Here is a 16097-nt window from a genome sequence, read left to right as displayed (position 1 = left end):
GCCGGGTGGGAGCAGGCAGGGCGGAAGGACAAGTGCAAGGCCGTGAGTCTGGGGTGTAGGGCTGTGTACACACGCAGCTGATGGGGCCTGGAGGGCACCTCGCAAGACCCATTCTGTAGCAGTGAGCTTGATGGAGGGCGGGTGTGAGGACCACTAGCCTGGGGCCCCTTGGAGCACAGAGCTGCTTCCAGTTCAACAGGGGCTGGCCCCAGCTCAGGGTATGTGCATGAGGAGATTCAGGGAGAACCGCCAGGCATCCTGTGGGGCTGGGTGAGAAACGAAGGCTGTGGTGGTATCTGTGAGTATGTCCTCTCCAGGCCAGGGACTAACCGACAATCAGTTGTTCTCAAAGAGCGAGAGCAGGCCATCGCTGCTGTTTGTGGGGAGGTCGGGTGGACCCAGATAGGAGAGCAGTTCGTCAGGATTGGTCAGTTCTGGGAGCAGATCCAGAGCTGTTGCTGGGGCCTCCCCTGCCCCAGCAGTCATGCTGGGAGGTCCCATCATGCCCATGGCAGGATTGAAGGCCAATTCACTGATGGGCCCTGTTGACCCAGGGACTGTCAGGATGGAGAGGGAGGATTTGGATGGTGTAGCTGGGAGCCTGGGGTGGGCCCGAGGTTGGGGGTGTGCAATCCTGGTGGTCCAGGATTATGGGCTGGGTCCAGGTGGCCTGCTGGTGCCATCTGAGGATAGAGAAAAGAACTTGTTAAAATAGCTCAAGGACCCTCTGGGGAGACTCTTACCGAGCCTCTGGGCACAGCACTGACCTGGCTTGGGAGGCAAGGAGCAGACTTGTCTGCAGTCAGGAGGCTGCCGGGAATGTCAGATTGGTAGGACATGGGAGGTGGCCCCTGGGCAAACTCGGCAAGGTTTGGGGTGGTGGGTGTAGCAGATGGGAAGGATTCTGGGAAGGTTCCAGGCCCCAGGAAGTTGGAACCTGCAAGAAGATGATCAGGGATGAGACCCGCCACAACAAAGTGCAGTGTGTATGCTGTACGAGTCTTCAGGGGACACCCGAACAGGACCAGCTCATTTCAGAAGAAGTCCACGCAAGTTTTTCCATGGAAAGCCTCACTCCAAATCAGAGGACAGGGTGGAAAACTGAGTACCCTATCAGCCGGGATACGAAGGATGGGCGTCCTCAGCATGGATTCTGAGCTATAGAGGATAAGCCATCTTCCCAGGGTCACCTGAGGCTCAAGCCTGGGTGTACTGTACTCACCCTGGCTGGGGTAGTCGCTGGGGGCAGGGGCCGAAGGGGGCTGCAAAGGGGCAAAGGGGGCAGCGCCCGGGCCCAGAGCTGCGATCATCTCCATCACACTGGGCATGAGCACATGGGCGGGGCTCACAGTGCGGCAGCGTTTCAGCACTGGCCCATCTGGCTCCTCCTTGATGTGCAGGTCAGGCTTCACAGGTACTGGCTTCCAGCTGCACGTAGGGTCGATGGTGATCTCCTCATAGTCTGAGCTAAGCAGGGACGCGGATGGGCACTGGTCACTTGCCACCCCAGAGGTCAGGTTTCCAACCAGACCTTGTACTCAAACCCCTTTAGACACCACCCAGAATCTTCAGGACACTCAGCAGGTGTGTGTGTGTGGCCCTGGCCTGGAGTGGAGCTGCTTCACCGTGGGAAGAGGCTCCGAAGACTGCTCTTACTCCAGGCCTACCTTCTGGTGGCCACAGACGAGGGGTGGCAGGCAGGAAGAGCCACTTACTTCTGAATGTAAATCAGGATACCCAGCATGTACTGGTCCACCTCCAGACCCTCCAGCAAGGCCGTCTTACTGTAGAATGCAAAGGAGACTGACTGGTCAGGAGGCCTAGCCCAGCTGGGTATAAGCACTACCATTTCTCCAGCTCTGTCACCTGTGTGATGATTCTGTAAGGGACCCCTGTGAGTTCATGGCATGTATTAGATGACCACTATGATAGTCCAGTGTAAGGGGATACTGTGCAAAGTCACCTAGTAGGGTTCTGCTCTGTCACCTAGTAGTTTCTGCTATTCTGGTCTGTGCTATGGACCACTTCTGACCCTAATTCAAGTTCCACCCTTTAAGGAAGCAGCAGACACAAGACTGACTTACTTGCACACAGGGCACCTCCAGGTCCCCCGCTCACAGTTGAGCTGCAAGTATGACTCCAGGTCAAAGCACTGCAGAGAGACAGGGAGACAGGCCATTCCTTACCATGGGTCAGTGAAAGGGGCTGTTGCGAATGTCTTCTGGAAATTGTGACTTATCTGGGTTTATATTTAAGGTGTCAGGTTTCTACTGCAGCTGCATCCTAATAGGCCTAATTTGGGATATCCCCAAGCAGCCCTCCCCAGCACTGCTATGCCCCAGGATCAGGAAGTTGTATCCACAGGGAATCTCTTGGCTCAGGGCAGTTGTTAAAAGGCTAAGGCTGTAGCTCAGTGGCAGAGTCAGCCTAGCATGCATAAAGCCCTAGATTCAACCCCTAGCACAACCTCCAAAAAAGCAAGTTTATAGGACAGAACACCACTATGCAACCATATGTAGCATGCAGTTACTTGTCAAACACTGGTTATTTCCGCAGACGGGAACTCTAAAGGTGGGCAGGAAGAAGGCTGTACCCATATCCTTATACCTTTTAAAATGGAACCCCATGAATATAGTAACTAGCAAAAATACAGGGAAAACTGTATGGCATGGTGGTACACATCTTTAATCCTAGAACTTGGGAAGTAGAGGTAGGTAAATCTCTGTGTTCCAGGCCAGCCTAGTCTACATAAAGAGTTTTCCGGGACAGTCAGGGCTACATGTCACAAACATACTTTTATAGGAAAAAAACTGTGATTATGTTTCAAAGGAGCAAGAGGGTCACGCCCCCGTGGTAAGGTCTGCCTTTTTGGTCTGACAGTTGAGCTCAGATTCCATCTGCCAAAGAGGAGGAGGCTCAAGTGTCAGCACAAAATATTGTTTTCTCCAGTGCATGAGTACAGGGATGTCTGTCTGCAAGCCCAACGCTGGCAGCCTGGTAGGTTGAGGCAGGAAGATCAGGAATTCAGGTTTATCCCCAGCTACAAAGTGAGTCTGAGGCCAGGCTGGGACACATGAGGCCATGTCTCAAGGGGAGGAAAAAATCTGAGTCAGATTCTCACTATGTACCCAGACTGGCTTCACTTTAAGCTCCTACTGCTTCAGTCCTGTGGGTGCTGGGATTACAGGTGTGTACTGGGATACAGGCACAAAACCTTTCTCTAAGTTGCTGATAAACATGTTTTTATCTGGAGCTCTTACTAGTTACAGCTATGGACAGTACTGTGCATGTTTTAGGTGGGTAAAAACCAGAAGCAGACCCCTCCTGTGGCTCACGGGTTCTTTTTTTCCAATGCTAATGCAGCTTTCTCGGTTTCTTGTTTGTTTGTTTGTTTGTTTATTTATTGGGTTTTTTTTTTTCAAGACAGGGTTTCTCTGTCGTTTTGGAGCCTGTCCTGGAACTAGCTCTTGTAGACCAGGCTGGTCTCAAACTCACAGAGATCCGCCAGCCTCTGCCTCCCGAGTGCTGGGATTAAAGGCGTGCGCCACCACCGCCCGGCGGTCAGTTTCTAGTTTAGATGCTATTCAGTACTGAGTCAGTCTTCTGGTTGCTCCACAAACTCAAGACAAATCCAACAGAGGGCTACAGACCACGCACCTGTATGTGGCGACAGTCGTGACCACGGGCTGGGAGCTGGATCCTGCGGAAGGTGATGGGGCACTTCAGGGACACCTTGATAGCCGTCTGCTCCACCCCATCCTCTCCATTGGGCCCAGGGGTGCCAGGGATGGTGCCGCTACTGAAGTTCCGCTTTACTGACATTGACAGGGGAAAGGACTTGAGTAAAAGTCTCCAACACTCTGAGGCTGTGAGCTGGTGTGCTAACCAGAGACCCAGTCATTCCTCAGTCAGTGCCTCTAAGGAGTTGCCTGGAGGTAACCAGTGCTCCTTGGGCAGAACCACCAGTCTGAAGGAGGAAATGGTCTCTGTGCCACACTGCAGGGTTCAGCCTGGGACAGCCCAGATGGCTGAGGAGTAGGGACCACTCACTCTTGGTGATGCAGTGCTCAGCTGGCAGGAGGCGCTTCTTGAGGAGGCCCTGCAGCACAGAGCGGACAGACGGACGGTGCACCAGTTGCAGCACGAAGAGGTGAGACTGCAACAGAGTGAGGGACGTTACATGTAGAGCGGGAGCCTGGGAGGCGGATGGTTCAGGGGGATGTGTTTTTAGAAGTTAATTCAAGGGGTGTCAGGCAGGGAGGGATGGGGCCTAGCATGGACAGAAGCCAGGCCAGCTACTTTCCTGACAGCGAGGCCCTCCTAAGTGCTGCCACATAGGTAGGGGCTTTCCTACATCTCTGAGCTTCAGCCACAATGCACTATCTCATGCTCTGCAGGGCACTTGGCTCCAACCACTGTCTAGTTTTCTCCTCTGTCAAAACACAATCGCCTCAAGTCCCTGGCACAGTCTCCTGCTTGTCACACCCACTCTCCTGACATGACATGGTATCTGAGCCACCCTATCTCCAGGAGCTCAAGGTTACTGAGGATCCTGTCCACTGGAACCTGGTGAGGCCCAGGCCAGGGCAGGCGGCAGGCACATCTCCCATGAGCTTCCTGCGCTTGGCTTTCTGATATAACTAACATGAGCATTAAATCTGTCCAATGCAATCTAACTGGGAAACGGGGTGGATTTACTGGCTCCCTTTTCTGAAAGGGCAGATGTGAGAAGCAACACCTGTTCTTCAAGGACAAAGACCCTCCCTGACAAGCTCCCAAGCCCACAGGAGAGCTGATGGTCTGGGTGGTCTCTGCAGGCCCCAGCCTGAACCCTGACAGACCCAACCCACAGCCCCGCAGGCTACCCACGCAGCAGCAGGCGGTAACAGTGATCTGGATCGTGTTGCGGCCTGGCTGGCACACGTGCTTCAGGTAGAGGGGCTTGTGCGAAGTCTTGTTGTCTCCACGCTCGATGCTGAGGGGTGTGGCGTTGACGCTGACCTGCACAGACGCTGGCCAGTTGGTGTTCATCTGTCGGTCCTCATGGTGGTAGCATTTGAACTGCAGCTCCAGGTCAGGCCTAGAGGGAAGAGGATGACAGGAGCCCACACCGTACAGCCGGGGCCCAGGGGCAGGATGGTAGCAGGACTCACCTCAGCATCAGGGTCTTGTAGACAGAGTCTCGGAGCTGGAAGACATGGTTGCTCACAGCCAGGTTGTGCTGCAGGCGGAAGGGTTCCAGGACCACCCCATCTCGAACTGGGAAGGTCAGGCGCAACTCATCACAAGGACCACTTCCTGCAGGCAGAGGTATGCTGGCCATGAGTCTGGTACCCTTCCAAGGCCCCAAAGAACACTTCTATACCTAGAGCCCCAAATCCTAACCTAACCCCTGTCAGAAACTCTCAAGAGGACTCTGTGATGCCCCCACACTGGGCTCCTAGTGTCCCTACTCAAAGTGGGCCCCCAGTCAGCATGTTCTGTCCTGCCTCAGCCATCTAGCAGTCTGGATCACATTCTGAACAGACACAGGACATGCGCCCAACCTAGAAAGCACGTTCAAACGGGGCCACCTGCCATCGCCCTATGGTTCAATGGAAAGTTTTAGGAAGTTAGCTATTTATTTATTTATTTATTTATTTATTTGTTCTTCGAGACAGGGTTTCTCTGTGTAGCCCTGACCTGTGTAGTTCTGTAGACCAGGCTGGCCTCGAACTCACAGAGATCTGCCTGCCTCTGGTTCCCAAGTACAGGGATTAAAGGTGTGTTCCACCATTGCCCGGCAGGATGTTGGCTTTTGCAGGGGCCTGATATATAACTATTCTGCTTTGTATGAAGCTGGGCCTTAGGCTTTCCCTGTAGGACTCTCTGAGTCCTGATTACCCAGCCACCCAAGTATCATGTTGGCTGTTGTCCTTAAACACTCACCAGAGGGTGACGGGTGCAAAGAGCTGAGGCCTGGCTTGAGGTCAGGCAGGAAAGGAGACTTGACTTCCTGGCTTGGGGACATGTAGGGAACATTGCTGCTGGGCGTCATGGGTGGTGTGGGGTTCCCCGGCAGTGGAGAGCTGGGGTAACCAGGGATGGAACGGGAAGGCTGTAGAGGTTGAGCATAAACAGTCAAAGCAGAATGGCAGAGTAGGAGGGCAGTCTGCTCACGGAGCACCCCTCTTTCCACACACCCGCCTCGTGTGCCTCCCAGCCCATCCGCCCTGCCAAGCCCCGTACCCCACTCAAGCCAGGCTGGCTGTAGCCGATGCTGCCCCCGTTGAAGCTGGCGCCCTGCCCGTTGAACTGCTCTGTGGGCTGTGGGAAAGAAAACCGAGTGTGCCTGGGGCTCCAGCCTGTCCCCCACTAACCCCCTAGGCCCGATCCTAGAGTCTGTACCACACACAGGAGCTGATCTGTGCATTGTCTACACTCCCTATAACCTGTAAGAGACATCACTGATTTCATAAAGTAATACTAAGGAAACAGGAGCGGCCCTTAGGTCGGAAGAGCTCCATCTTTCCTTCCCTTCTCCACCTCATCATGCTACTCTGCCTACCCAGGCTCCCAGTGAGGCGTGCTCACCTCCCTATGCTCAACAGGAGTCAGGGTGTAGGGTAGATGGGTAAGGAGTGAATGCAGAGGTTGTCACAATGGCTTGGAAGTCTGCTTGCTGCTCCCTACACCAAATATCCAGAGAGACATAGATGTATGGACCACAGAATCAGACTGGACACCCTGAGAGCTGTTCTTACACTGACTAAATTCCCTGGCCAGTCTACCGAAAGGTCCCCACTGAGTCCCACGACACTCAAGCCAGCACAGGCCCATGAGAGCCAGTCCTACCTTGTAGTGCAGTCCTGTGGAGCCAGGTGCAGACAGGGAAGGGGCCATGCCCTGCTGCAGGGGTAGCCTGTGTCCGGGGTAAGAGGAGGCAGGGCCAGGGGGTTGCCCAGGACCAGGAGCATACTGGGCAGTGCTGGCTGCATACTGGCCTCCTTGTAGATACTGCTGCCCAGGGTACACCTGAGAAGAAGCGATGCCCAAGGAAAGAGTTATTGGGGGAAGCTGTTTGTTGTGTGTGTTGGCAGATGGGGGGGTGTCTTCGTGATCCTGCCAGGCACAGTAGTTCTCTCTCACAGCAGAAGCCACCCTTATCATAACTGTGGGACTACTTTGTAGGGACTCATCATCTAGGACCCCACACTGAGCAATCAAGACACTCACCTCTGAATAGGCTCTCTTGACGCCCTGTCGGGGTAATGGCTGGGCCTGAGGAGGCCCAGGGTACCCATGTTGAGGCAGTCGCTGTCCTGCATACAAGGGTGTCATGCCTGCTGCCCGGGCAGGGTTCATGGCCATGGAAGAGAGGCCAGAGGGGCCCATCATTCCTCCCATGCCAGAAGGGTTCATGCCAGGGGGTACACTGGGTCCTCGGGGACCACCATGCTGCAGGAACTGGCTGTTAAAAGACTGTCCAGTTCCCATCTGAGAGGAGAAAGAAGAGGGACGGTCCGGACCCGCTCTCAGCGGTTCCTAGCCCTCTCTCCTTTCCCGTGCCTCTTCCACTGGCTTCATGAGGTCCCACAACAGTCCATACTTGTCCCCACAACCCACTGTGGCAAGTCCTGCAAGCCCACCCATACTTGCTATCGCATAGAAGGAACTTGAGGGGCCTCACCGCTCCATATTGGCTTAGCTCCTGGCTCTGTTTCTCCTGCAGGGCAGCCACAGTGGCCGTGGCCGTGGCCGTGGCGGTGGCTGCGGCAGCAGCCATAGCAGCTGCAGCTGCTGCTTGTGTGAAGTCTGTCGAGGGCCGCGCAGCATGTGAGGGGAGGGCCAGGCCTCCAGGGCCACCTGCATACCTGCAGGTGATATAGGATTGTCTCACTCTCTACGATAGCTTGCTCTGAGACACACAGCACTCCGGAGCCCATTCTTCCATTCTTTCTCAACCTTCCACTGTGGCTACTGGAGTTAGTGGGGAAGCAACAGGCAACATCCAACCCTTTGGCAGCACCTGCCAGGCTGACAGCTTCAAGCCACTGGCCAAATGAGGGGCCCTGCTTACCCAGTGGTGAAGCTGGATCCTCCAGGGTAGCCCCCACGGCCATATACGCCTTGCTGGACGTAGCCCTTGCTAGCACCACCTTCAGCAAACGCCTGCTGTCCCAGGCACTGCGGGGAGGTCAAGGCAGAGCTGCCACCTGCCACACCAGGCATCATAGAGCCACCAGGGGGGCTTCCTGCAGGGCCCATGGGGTTCCCCAAAACCTACAAGGAAGTGGGAGTCACCAAAGAGAACCAGCCAAACCACTGTCTTCAGGACATAGCTCTGAAGTGTTAGATGCCAAGAGAAGCCTAACAAGTGGGGGAGGACCTGGGATGATAAGAGTACCTGTCTACAATTCTGACTAGGGTGGTCTATGGAGCCAGCCAGGGGAAGGCATCCCATGACAACACAGAAGAAAGGCACCTAGCGATTTGAGACCCTCAGGAAGCCCCAGCCTGAGCTCCAGTCAGTCCCCGTAGCCCTAAGATGGCAGAGGCACCAACTACCAAGGCTCTAGATCCTGAGGGCTAGAGTAGCTGGGCCCAGGTGCATACTCACCTGGCTTTGAGTTGCGTTGCCAACTCCCCATACAGTAGTAACCACAGACAGTGACCCGGCTGGCTGAGTGGCACTTTGTTGCCAAGGCACAGACTCATATGCAAATGAACCATCACTACAGAGAGAGTAGCTTGTAAGGCGGGGTCAGAAGGCCCAGGGCTTGCTAGGGCAGGCCACAGAGCCCACACTCACCCGTGTGGTGCAGGGGGCAGGGCAGGTTTCATGGGGTTCATGGGGTTCATTGGTGATAGAGCAGCCTACAGGCCCGATGTGCCAAAACTTCTCTGGGAGTTGCTGCTCCGGCTGCTGGACAGGAGGGAGAGGACAAGAGCTTAGACGAGCAAGAGTCCTTTGCAGTAGCAATGGACAGAGCAAAGGCAGGGCTGGTCGATGTCAGCCTAGAATACGGTGCAAAGCAACTCTAAGAAGGGCCCTCCCATCTTTTTTTCCTTTTTCCTTTAATGTGGGAGAAATATACAACTATTCAACCTCTACTCTAAGGTGGTAGCCCTGAGAACTCCTTGACAATGTAGCATGTTATGAATACATTCCTACTCGCAAACAAAAGAGGGGCAGATATGTTTGCATGCGAGGGCCCTGCCATCTTAAGCCACTGAACCAACCCTGAAAGAGGGCTCTGATCTCAAACACTCTATACACCCTTTCCCATACTCTATCCACATAAAGTCAGGAACCCCTCTGCAGGTTCCTGGAGTGGAGGGCTGAAGGCCAATCAGGGTAGCACCTACTCAAAGTCTTACCCACCCTGGGCAGCCCAGAGACCTGAGAGGGAGCAGAGCCAAAGTGTCCTTTGAGGCGGGGGCTGGCAAGGTCAGGAAGCAGATGTGGAAAGGCAATCCATCCACCAGCTTGGCCTTGGGGAGGCTGAACCAACACGGCTGAGGCAGGACACAGGCACCAGCCCAGCTCCTGGCTGGCAGGCTTTTCCTATCAAGAGGGCAGAAGGGCTTCAGGCTATAGGATCCTCAAACTGACCCAGATGACATAGGGAAGTGGGTGACTGTGGAGTATTGGGCCAAGCAGGCAGTCCTGTCCCCCACAGACCCATCTGTGACACTAGTGAGTTCCCAACAGGGCAGTGACATACACAGTACAACAGGTGTGTGTATGTGTGTGTGGGGGGGGTATCCGCAGACACAAAGGCCCCTGATGTAACTAAGTTTCTCAGCAATAGTGAGAGCATGTTAAACCACATCTACAAGACGGGACCAACCGGGCTTCATCTGCAGAAATCTGCAGCAGTGGCTGGTGGACAGGGGACCTGTGGGAACACCGGAAGTCTACTGCTTTGGTGCTAGGTCTGTGCTCCCATGTAGCTCCTGAGTAGGAGTGGCCACAGCTCCAGGAGGCTTCCAAAGTCATGTCTCCCACACTGCCACGACCAAGCACCTTTTTAAAACAGGCTCAGACATTCCCCAGGATCAGACTGTTGCCCTTCCCAGAGTCTCATTTCCTCAGGTCCTCGCATACCCTGAACCACCTGCATGCCTACCTCTGCCTGGTCTTACTAGAGGGACACAGCAGTCATATGCCAGGCACTTCTCAGGGGACCCTGAGGTAAGGCTGGGTGCTTCTGTCCGGAACCCCTCTGCCACAGTAAGGCTTTATGTCTGACATGTGTATCTTCTGAAACCTGCTGAAATCTGCTGAGTTCCCTCTTGCAGCTCAGCACTCACAAGCCTCCTGTCCAGGGGAACAAGAGATACCCCAGCACCCACTCAGCCTTGGGACAGACATTCTTATGTGCTTACCAGGATCTCACTCAGAGCTCACCACAGACCTGGAGGCTCTGCAGAGCCAAACTACACACACAGCCCCAGAGCAGGCAAGAGAAAGTAAGGACAGGGATTGTGGACTTGCCCCTGCTTCCGGAGATCCTTCCCACGCCCAGCATCAGGGACAAAAAAGCCCCACTTATGGCAGTCTGACCCCTAACTCCCAGAGGCAACCAGATTTGATTCTGGCCTTTCCCAAACCAAGTCCTGCCTAGGCAGCAGAGGCCAGGATGTACCAGCTTGGCAGCAGAGGTTGGCATCCCTGCAGCTACTGCCTGATCCTGGGAAGAGGAACTTGTCAACAGACAAGTCCTCCTCCCAAGACCTGACATATGGGGCCTGGAACAACCAGGCGGATGTCAGGAATTGGGATCTATTTTTTTAATAGAAAGCAGCATAATTTAATGGAAGAGAATAAAGATGGGGAAATAGCCACACAAGCACTCCCAGGGCACCAGAGTAACCCATGGGGGGAAGGACATCTAGAACAAGTGTGCAGGAACAGCTGGAGTTCCATCTGTAAACAAAACGACGGGGCAACTCCGCATGCAGGTCGGTGGCAGAGCAACTACAGGAACATGTACCAGAGTCTGGGTCCGAATCCTTGTACTGTAAAGACGACCAATTCATACCTATATCAAAATGAACTAGGTCCTGGGTTTAAATGTAAGATAGAAAACTATAAGATGTTTAGAGAAAGGTAAAAGGAACTACAGGATCTAAGCTAGGAAAAAGTTCTTAGATTTGACACCAAAAGGCATGATCCATTAAGATAAACTTGGCTTTATCAAAATTAAAAACTTTTCTGTGAAAGATTTGCTAAAAGCAAGCCACCTGTTCCTAATGAGGGGGCATCTAGAATATATAAAAAAATCTTAATTAGCAAAACAAAATCCAAATAGAAAAATCAGCAAAACACATGAATAAACGTCTCCAAGGAGAACACAGATGCTAATTAACCCAAGAACAAGCGCTCGGCAACTTGTCAGGAACACAGGTTAAAGCACGAGGAGGCATCACTGTACATGCAGAAGAACAGCTGAGACAAAATGTGACATCACAAAACGCTGGCAAGGAGAAACTAGACCTCACAGACATTACCCAAGGACCATAAATAGCATAGCTACTCTGGAAAAGTTGGCCATTTCTGTAAATCCAAGCTTACAGCTATCACAGTACAACAGAGCAACTCAGAGAAATGTCAACTTAAGTGGAAAAACTTGTATGTGAATATTTATTTGTTATATCCAAAGGCAGTCACATCAGTGTAGGACACCCACAATCCAGATGCCAGTGGCAACACACCACTGCTAACACACTACAACCTATTCGAGATGAATCTCCTAGAAACTGTGCTGAGTGCAAAAAGCAAATCATTGGTGCTATATTGTCCGTTATCTGCCAAAATTAGGGAAATTGTAAACGGGTTAACAGTGGCCAGGGGTTAAAGGGAGGGCAGGGAGGATGATCTTCCACGACTGTAACTCAGTAGAAGGAAGCTGGGTGTGAATATAAACACACAACAGGAAGGTTCCTCCCAACTGTAGCAATGAGCTGTCCCAGACTGATGTTGTACTACAGTTTTGCAAAATGTTACCATTTGGGGGAAACTGGGTAGAGATACAAAGACTCTCTGCAATATTTCTTACAACTGGATACAGCTAAACAAGGGTATGGTGGCCCAGGCCTATAACCCTAGCACTGAGGAGGTGGGAGCTAGAGGACTAGAAGGTCAAGGTCAGTCTAGAAAATGAGTTCTAGGGCTGGAGAGATGGCTCAGCGGTTAAGAGCATTGCCTGCTCTTCCAAAGGTCCTGAGATCAATTCCCAGCAACCACATGGTGGCTCACAACCATCTGTAATGAGGTCTGGTGCCCTCTTCTGGCCTGGCCTGCAGGCATACACACAGACAGAACATTGTATACATAATAAATAAATAAATAAGTAAAAAAAAAAAAAAAAGAAAATGAGTTCTAAAGCCGGGAGGTGGTGGCGCACACCTTTAATCCCAGCACTCAGGAGGCAGAAGCAGGCGGATTCGAGACCAGCCTGGTCTACAAGAGCTAGTTCCAGGACAGGCTCCAAAACCACAGAGAAACCCTGTCTCGAAAAACCAAAAAAAAAAAAAAAAAAAAAGAGTTCTAGATTAGCCTAGTGTGGTGGTGCCTACGTAAAATCACAGCAACTGGGAGACCAAGGCAAATGATCACAAATCCAAGGCTTGCCTAGGTTACACAGTGAGACCCTGCCTCAGTAAATAAATAAATTAAAAAAAAAAGCCAAGCGGTGTGCACATCTTTAATCTCAGTACTTGGAAGGCACAGGCAGGCAGACCTCTGTGAGTTTGAGGCCAGCCAGGGCAGCTAAGTCTGTTACACTGAAAAACCCTGTCTCAAAAAACAAAAAACAAGCAAAAACAAAACAAAAAAAACCAACTTTAATTACAAAAACATTACCACAAAACCACACCACCAGAAACAGCCAAACCTCCCCTCAAATCCAAACCTGGTTAGGTTGGCCAGAGCCACTCTGTTGTCCCAAGCACTGGGAGGGCACCAGGCTGGCTGGGAAGCAGGCAAGTGAGCCCTTGCCTCATTTCAAGTCACCTAAACCAGTAACACTCACCATCAGAGCATCCCAGTTAGCTGGTGTGACAGGCTGCTGGCCCCACCCAGGGTCATTAGAGCAGGCTGGGTCTTGAGCCTTGTATCTTTAACACACCTGAACACCTGACCACAGTTTGAGAGATCTCATCTAGGAAGTGCACAGAATTGGGGGAGAAGAGAAAAGGACAGGTGTGGGGTGGGAAGGCATCCACAGGAGCCTTTTACATCATAGGAGCCTGGGGAATTCCACCCACAATGCTTCTCTGCTGTGGACAGAGACCACAGACACTTCCAGTTCCCCCTAAGCATGTCTCTGCTCGGAGGACTTCCTGCTAAACTCCTGAATTAACACCTCAACTTGTAGGTCTTGCAGGAGGACCCTAGGACTCCAGATCTGCTCCTGACTACAGGGAGACTATGAATGTAGACCCCACCTCCTACCTCCAAGACAGGACTGGGAAAGAGGCCTGAATTCTCCAAGTGCCACCTGCAGCTGGAAGCAGGTCCCCCAAAGCTGCTCTGACTTCAAGTCAGTTTAGGAGCAGTCTTCTGGAGGTCAAGTCATGCCTCCCTTCAGGCAGAGCTCCAGAGAACTTGCTTTGAGTCACATCCCAAGTGTCCCTTCTCAGCAGCTTAAGAACAAGACCTAGTAATGGGGCCCAAACTCAGGCAACATTCCTGCACCTTTTCAACAGCCCACAAATCATGACTCAGTGCCTCCAAAGTTCCAGGGTTAGGCTCAAACTCAAGAACTTCAACTCAACTCAAATCCCAAGAGGGATCTGCCTTGCAGCGTGCAACCCGGTACTCAGGAGGCAGGGGCAGGTGGGACCTCAGAGTTCAAGGTCAGCCCAGTCTAACAGGAGTTCCAGGACAGCCAGGGCTACCCTGTCTCAAAACAAACAAAAAAGACACGGGGATCTAAAGACTCCAGAGAAATTAAAGTCCCAGGGAAGGGTGAGGTGTGTAAACTGTGGTCTTAGCCACTCAGGAGGTTGGGGCAGGAAGATCATTTAAGCCTAGAGGAGTTCAAGGCGATGCAATAAAATCACATGACATGGGGTGGGTGGGGGAGGAGGTCTCAAGTGTGGCAGAAGCAGTCCCTAGTATCAAAGAAGCATAGTGAAGTGCCCAGAAGGCTTAGAGGTCCTGCCGGCTCTGTAAGTAAGGCAACAATACTTCCTCAGTGTGCGGACTTCAAGAATGAGCATATGCCGATAAATAAATAGTCCAACCAAAACCTGACTTCAGTTTCCAATATTTAGAACAGGGATCAGGAAGCCATTCTAGGAGATATGGCCACCTTTATGTCCTCAGTCCTTAGAAATCAATCTTGGTAATCAGGATGCTCCCTCAACATGCTGGGCCTGTCTCTCCGAAGTCTACCTGTTTATCCTTTTTATCCCTCCAGCCTGTAACTGCCCCCCTGGGAGCACATCAGGACCCTTGAGGTCAGTCCTGGGGAGTAAGGTTAAGCTTCCCTCCCCTGTTACCACTCTCAAGTGTCAAGGGATGCCCTTGGTGCTGGCTTTGCCAGGACTTGGTGGCGAGTACGTGTTCACCCTACCCACATTCACCGTGGTCTCAGATCAGGTCACATTTGTGACGGTGCTATTTGTGTTATTTTCTGCAATAACACAAACGAGTTATAGACATCACCAAAGACTGTCTCTAACTACTAAAAAGAACCCCAGGGAGGATGGAGGTAAGGGGGGGGGGGGCGAGCGGGGCAGGTGATGGAGTCGGAAAGGGACTGCGTGCTGAGAACAGGATACCTTGAGGGAACGGGATACTTGCGGGGGAGGGGGTACTGGGCACCTGGGAATGGTGTTCAGGGTACAAGGAGAACAAAAAATCTAGGGGAGAGTAGGGAATCTTCGTTCCTGAGCTTCAGTTTGGAAAAGGGTGTTCCCGTCAAAAACCTAGCCAGGGACTGACAGGTCAGCGTCCTCAGTCTAGGAGCCGCGCAGCTCCTCCTGGGGCCACTAACGGCTTCCAACCGCCCCCCCCCCACATCACCCAGATGGAGAGACCTAAGTGGGAACCGAGGGGCGCACTGTGAAGGTGAGCCTGCCCGGTTCAGAGCTGGAACGACAGGTTGGGATGAGGGCCCACCAGCCTCCTCCGCTCAGGAGGCCCCCCAAAGGCCATTCGCACCCCTGGGCCATTCCCAACAAAGGCTTAGCGGATGGGTAAGAGAGCCCGACGGCTCGGCACAGGGGGCAGGTACCCGCAGGTGGGCGGCAGAGCCGGGCCGAGGCGAAACCTCGTCCGGCGCCTGGGACCGGCCGCACCTGCCACCGCACCTGCCGCACCTGCGCGCCCGCCGCCCGCACTTGCCTGCGGTGCCCCGCGCCTCCCAGCCCGCTCACCTCCGCCTGGCCCGGCCCGGCCCGTTGCCGCGGCCCCCGGCCCGCGCAGCTCCATGCGCTCAGCCCGCCCTCGGCGCCGCCCGCCGCCCCCGGGCCGCCGCCGCCCGCGCCATCGCGCTGCCGCCGCTCGGAGGGCACAATGGAGCCGCCGCCGCGCTCTTCATGCATATGCATGACGCCGCGCCGCCGGCCCCGCCCCCCAGGCCAGAGCAGCGGAGCCCCGAGCGGCGTTCCGTAGGCTCCGGCAGGAACGAGTGCGGGCCTGCATGGCCGGGCCGGGCCCGGGCTGGGGCCTGGCGGCGACCGGCTGCCGCGCAGCAAGCTCCGTGCGCCGGGCCTGCACCCCGCACCCCTTCCGCACCTTTGCGATCGCGGCGTCAGAGGAGCCCCGTGCGCTTCCTGCTGCTGTCCACCGGGGCGGGGCCGGCAGGGGCGGGGCCGAGGAGGAGGCGGGGTCACGGCGGGGCAGGCTGGGCCTGGGCCTGGCCCCAGCCTGGCAGTCTGGCTGGTTCGTGACTGAGTACTGGCTAGGTCCCTCCGGAACCTGAGACCTTCATGGCGGCCGACAGCGTCTTAAAGACAGGGACCCAGAGGCCCATCGTGGAAAATGAAAACCACGTATACCTGTCCAGACAGCCTTCTCCACAGCCGAATAGTCTCTTCCTGGGGTGTTGCCTCCTTCACCTCTGTTGAAGTCACTGTTACGATGTTCCAGGGGCTGGAGA

At 53.9% G+C, this 16097-nt stretch overlaps 1 protein-coding gene and 1 non-coding gene across 2 annotated transcripts; both read right to left on the bottom strand.

The window, feature by feature from the left end:
- Positions 1-342: 342 nt before the first annotated feature.
- Positions 343-15807, bottom strand: Zmiz2 (zinc finger MIZ-type containing 2). The gene is made up of 19 exons (XM_050140881.1): positions 15734-15807; positions 9383-9547; positions 8792-8905; positions 8600-8714; positions 8060-8262; positions 7670-7853; positions 7216-7476; positions 6835-7014; positions 6229-6306; positions 5929-6097; positions 5154-5298; positions 4870-5080; positions 4051-4156; positions 3658-3815; positions 2085-2152; positions 1716-1784; positions 1223-1467; positions 768-937; positions 343-683 (listed from the first exon to the last, which is right to left on the bottom strand). Exons 3-19 carry the CDS (start codon positions 8839-8841, stop codon positions 561-563), a joined length of 2535 nt encoding a protein of 844 aa, XP_049996838.1. The 5' UTR covers positions 8842-8905; positions 9383-9547; positions 15734-15807; the 3' UTR covers positions 343-560.
- Positions 9059-9191, bottom strand: LOC126501027 (small nucleolar RNA U109). Its single transcript, XR_007591494.1, has one exon. It is a non-coding gene; the product is annotated as a small nucleolar RNA U109 (small nucleolar RNA).
- Positions 15808-16097: the final 290 nt, after the last annotated feature.

The sequence above is a fragment of the Alexandromys fortis genome, unplaced genomic scaffold (genome assembly GCF_014885135.2).
Source record: "Alexandromys fortis isolate MF-2015 unplaced genomic scaffold, M_Fortis_MF-2015_v1.1 scaffold_7, whole genome shotgun sequence".
NCBI classification, from domain to species: domain Eukaryota; kingdom Metazoa; phylum Chordata; class Mammalia; order Rodentia; family Cricetidae; genus Alexandromys; species Alexandromys fortis.
Note: the sequence above shows the minus strand (reverse complement) of the source record. Positions and strands in the feature narration are given on the sequence as shown.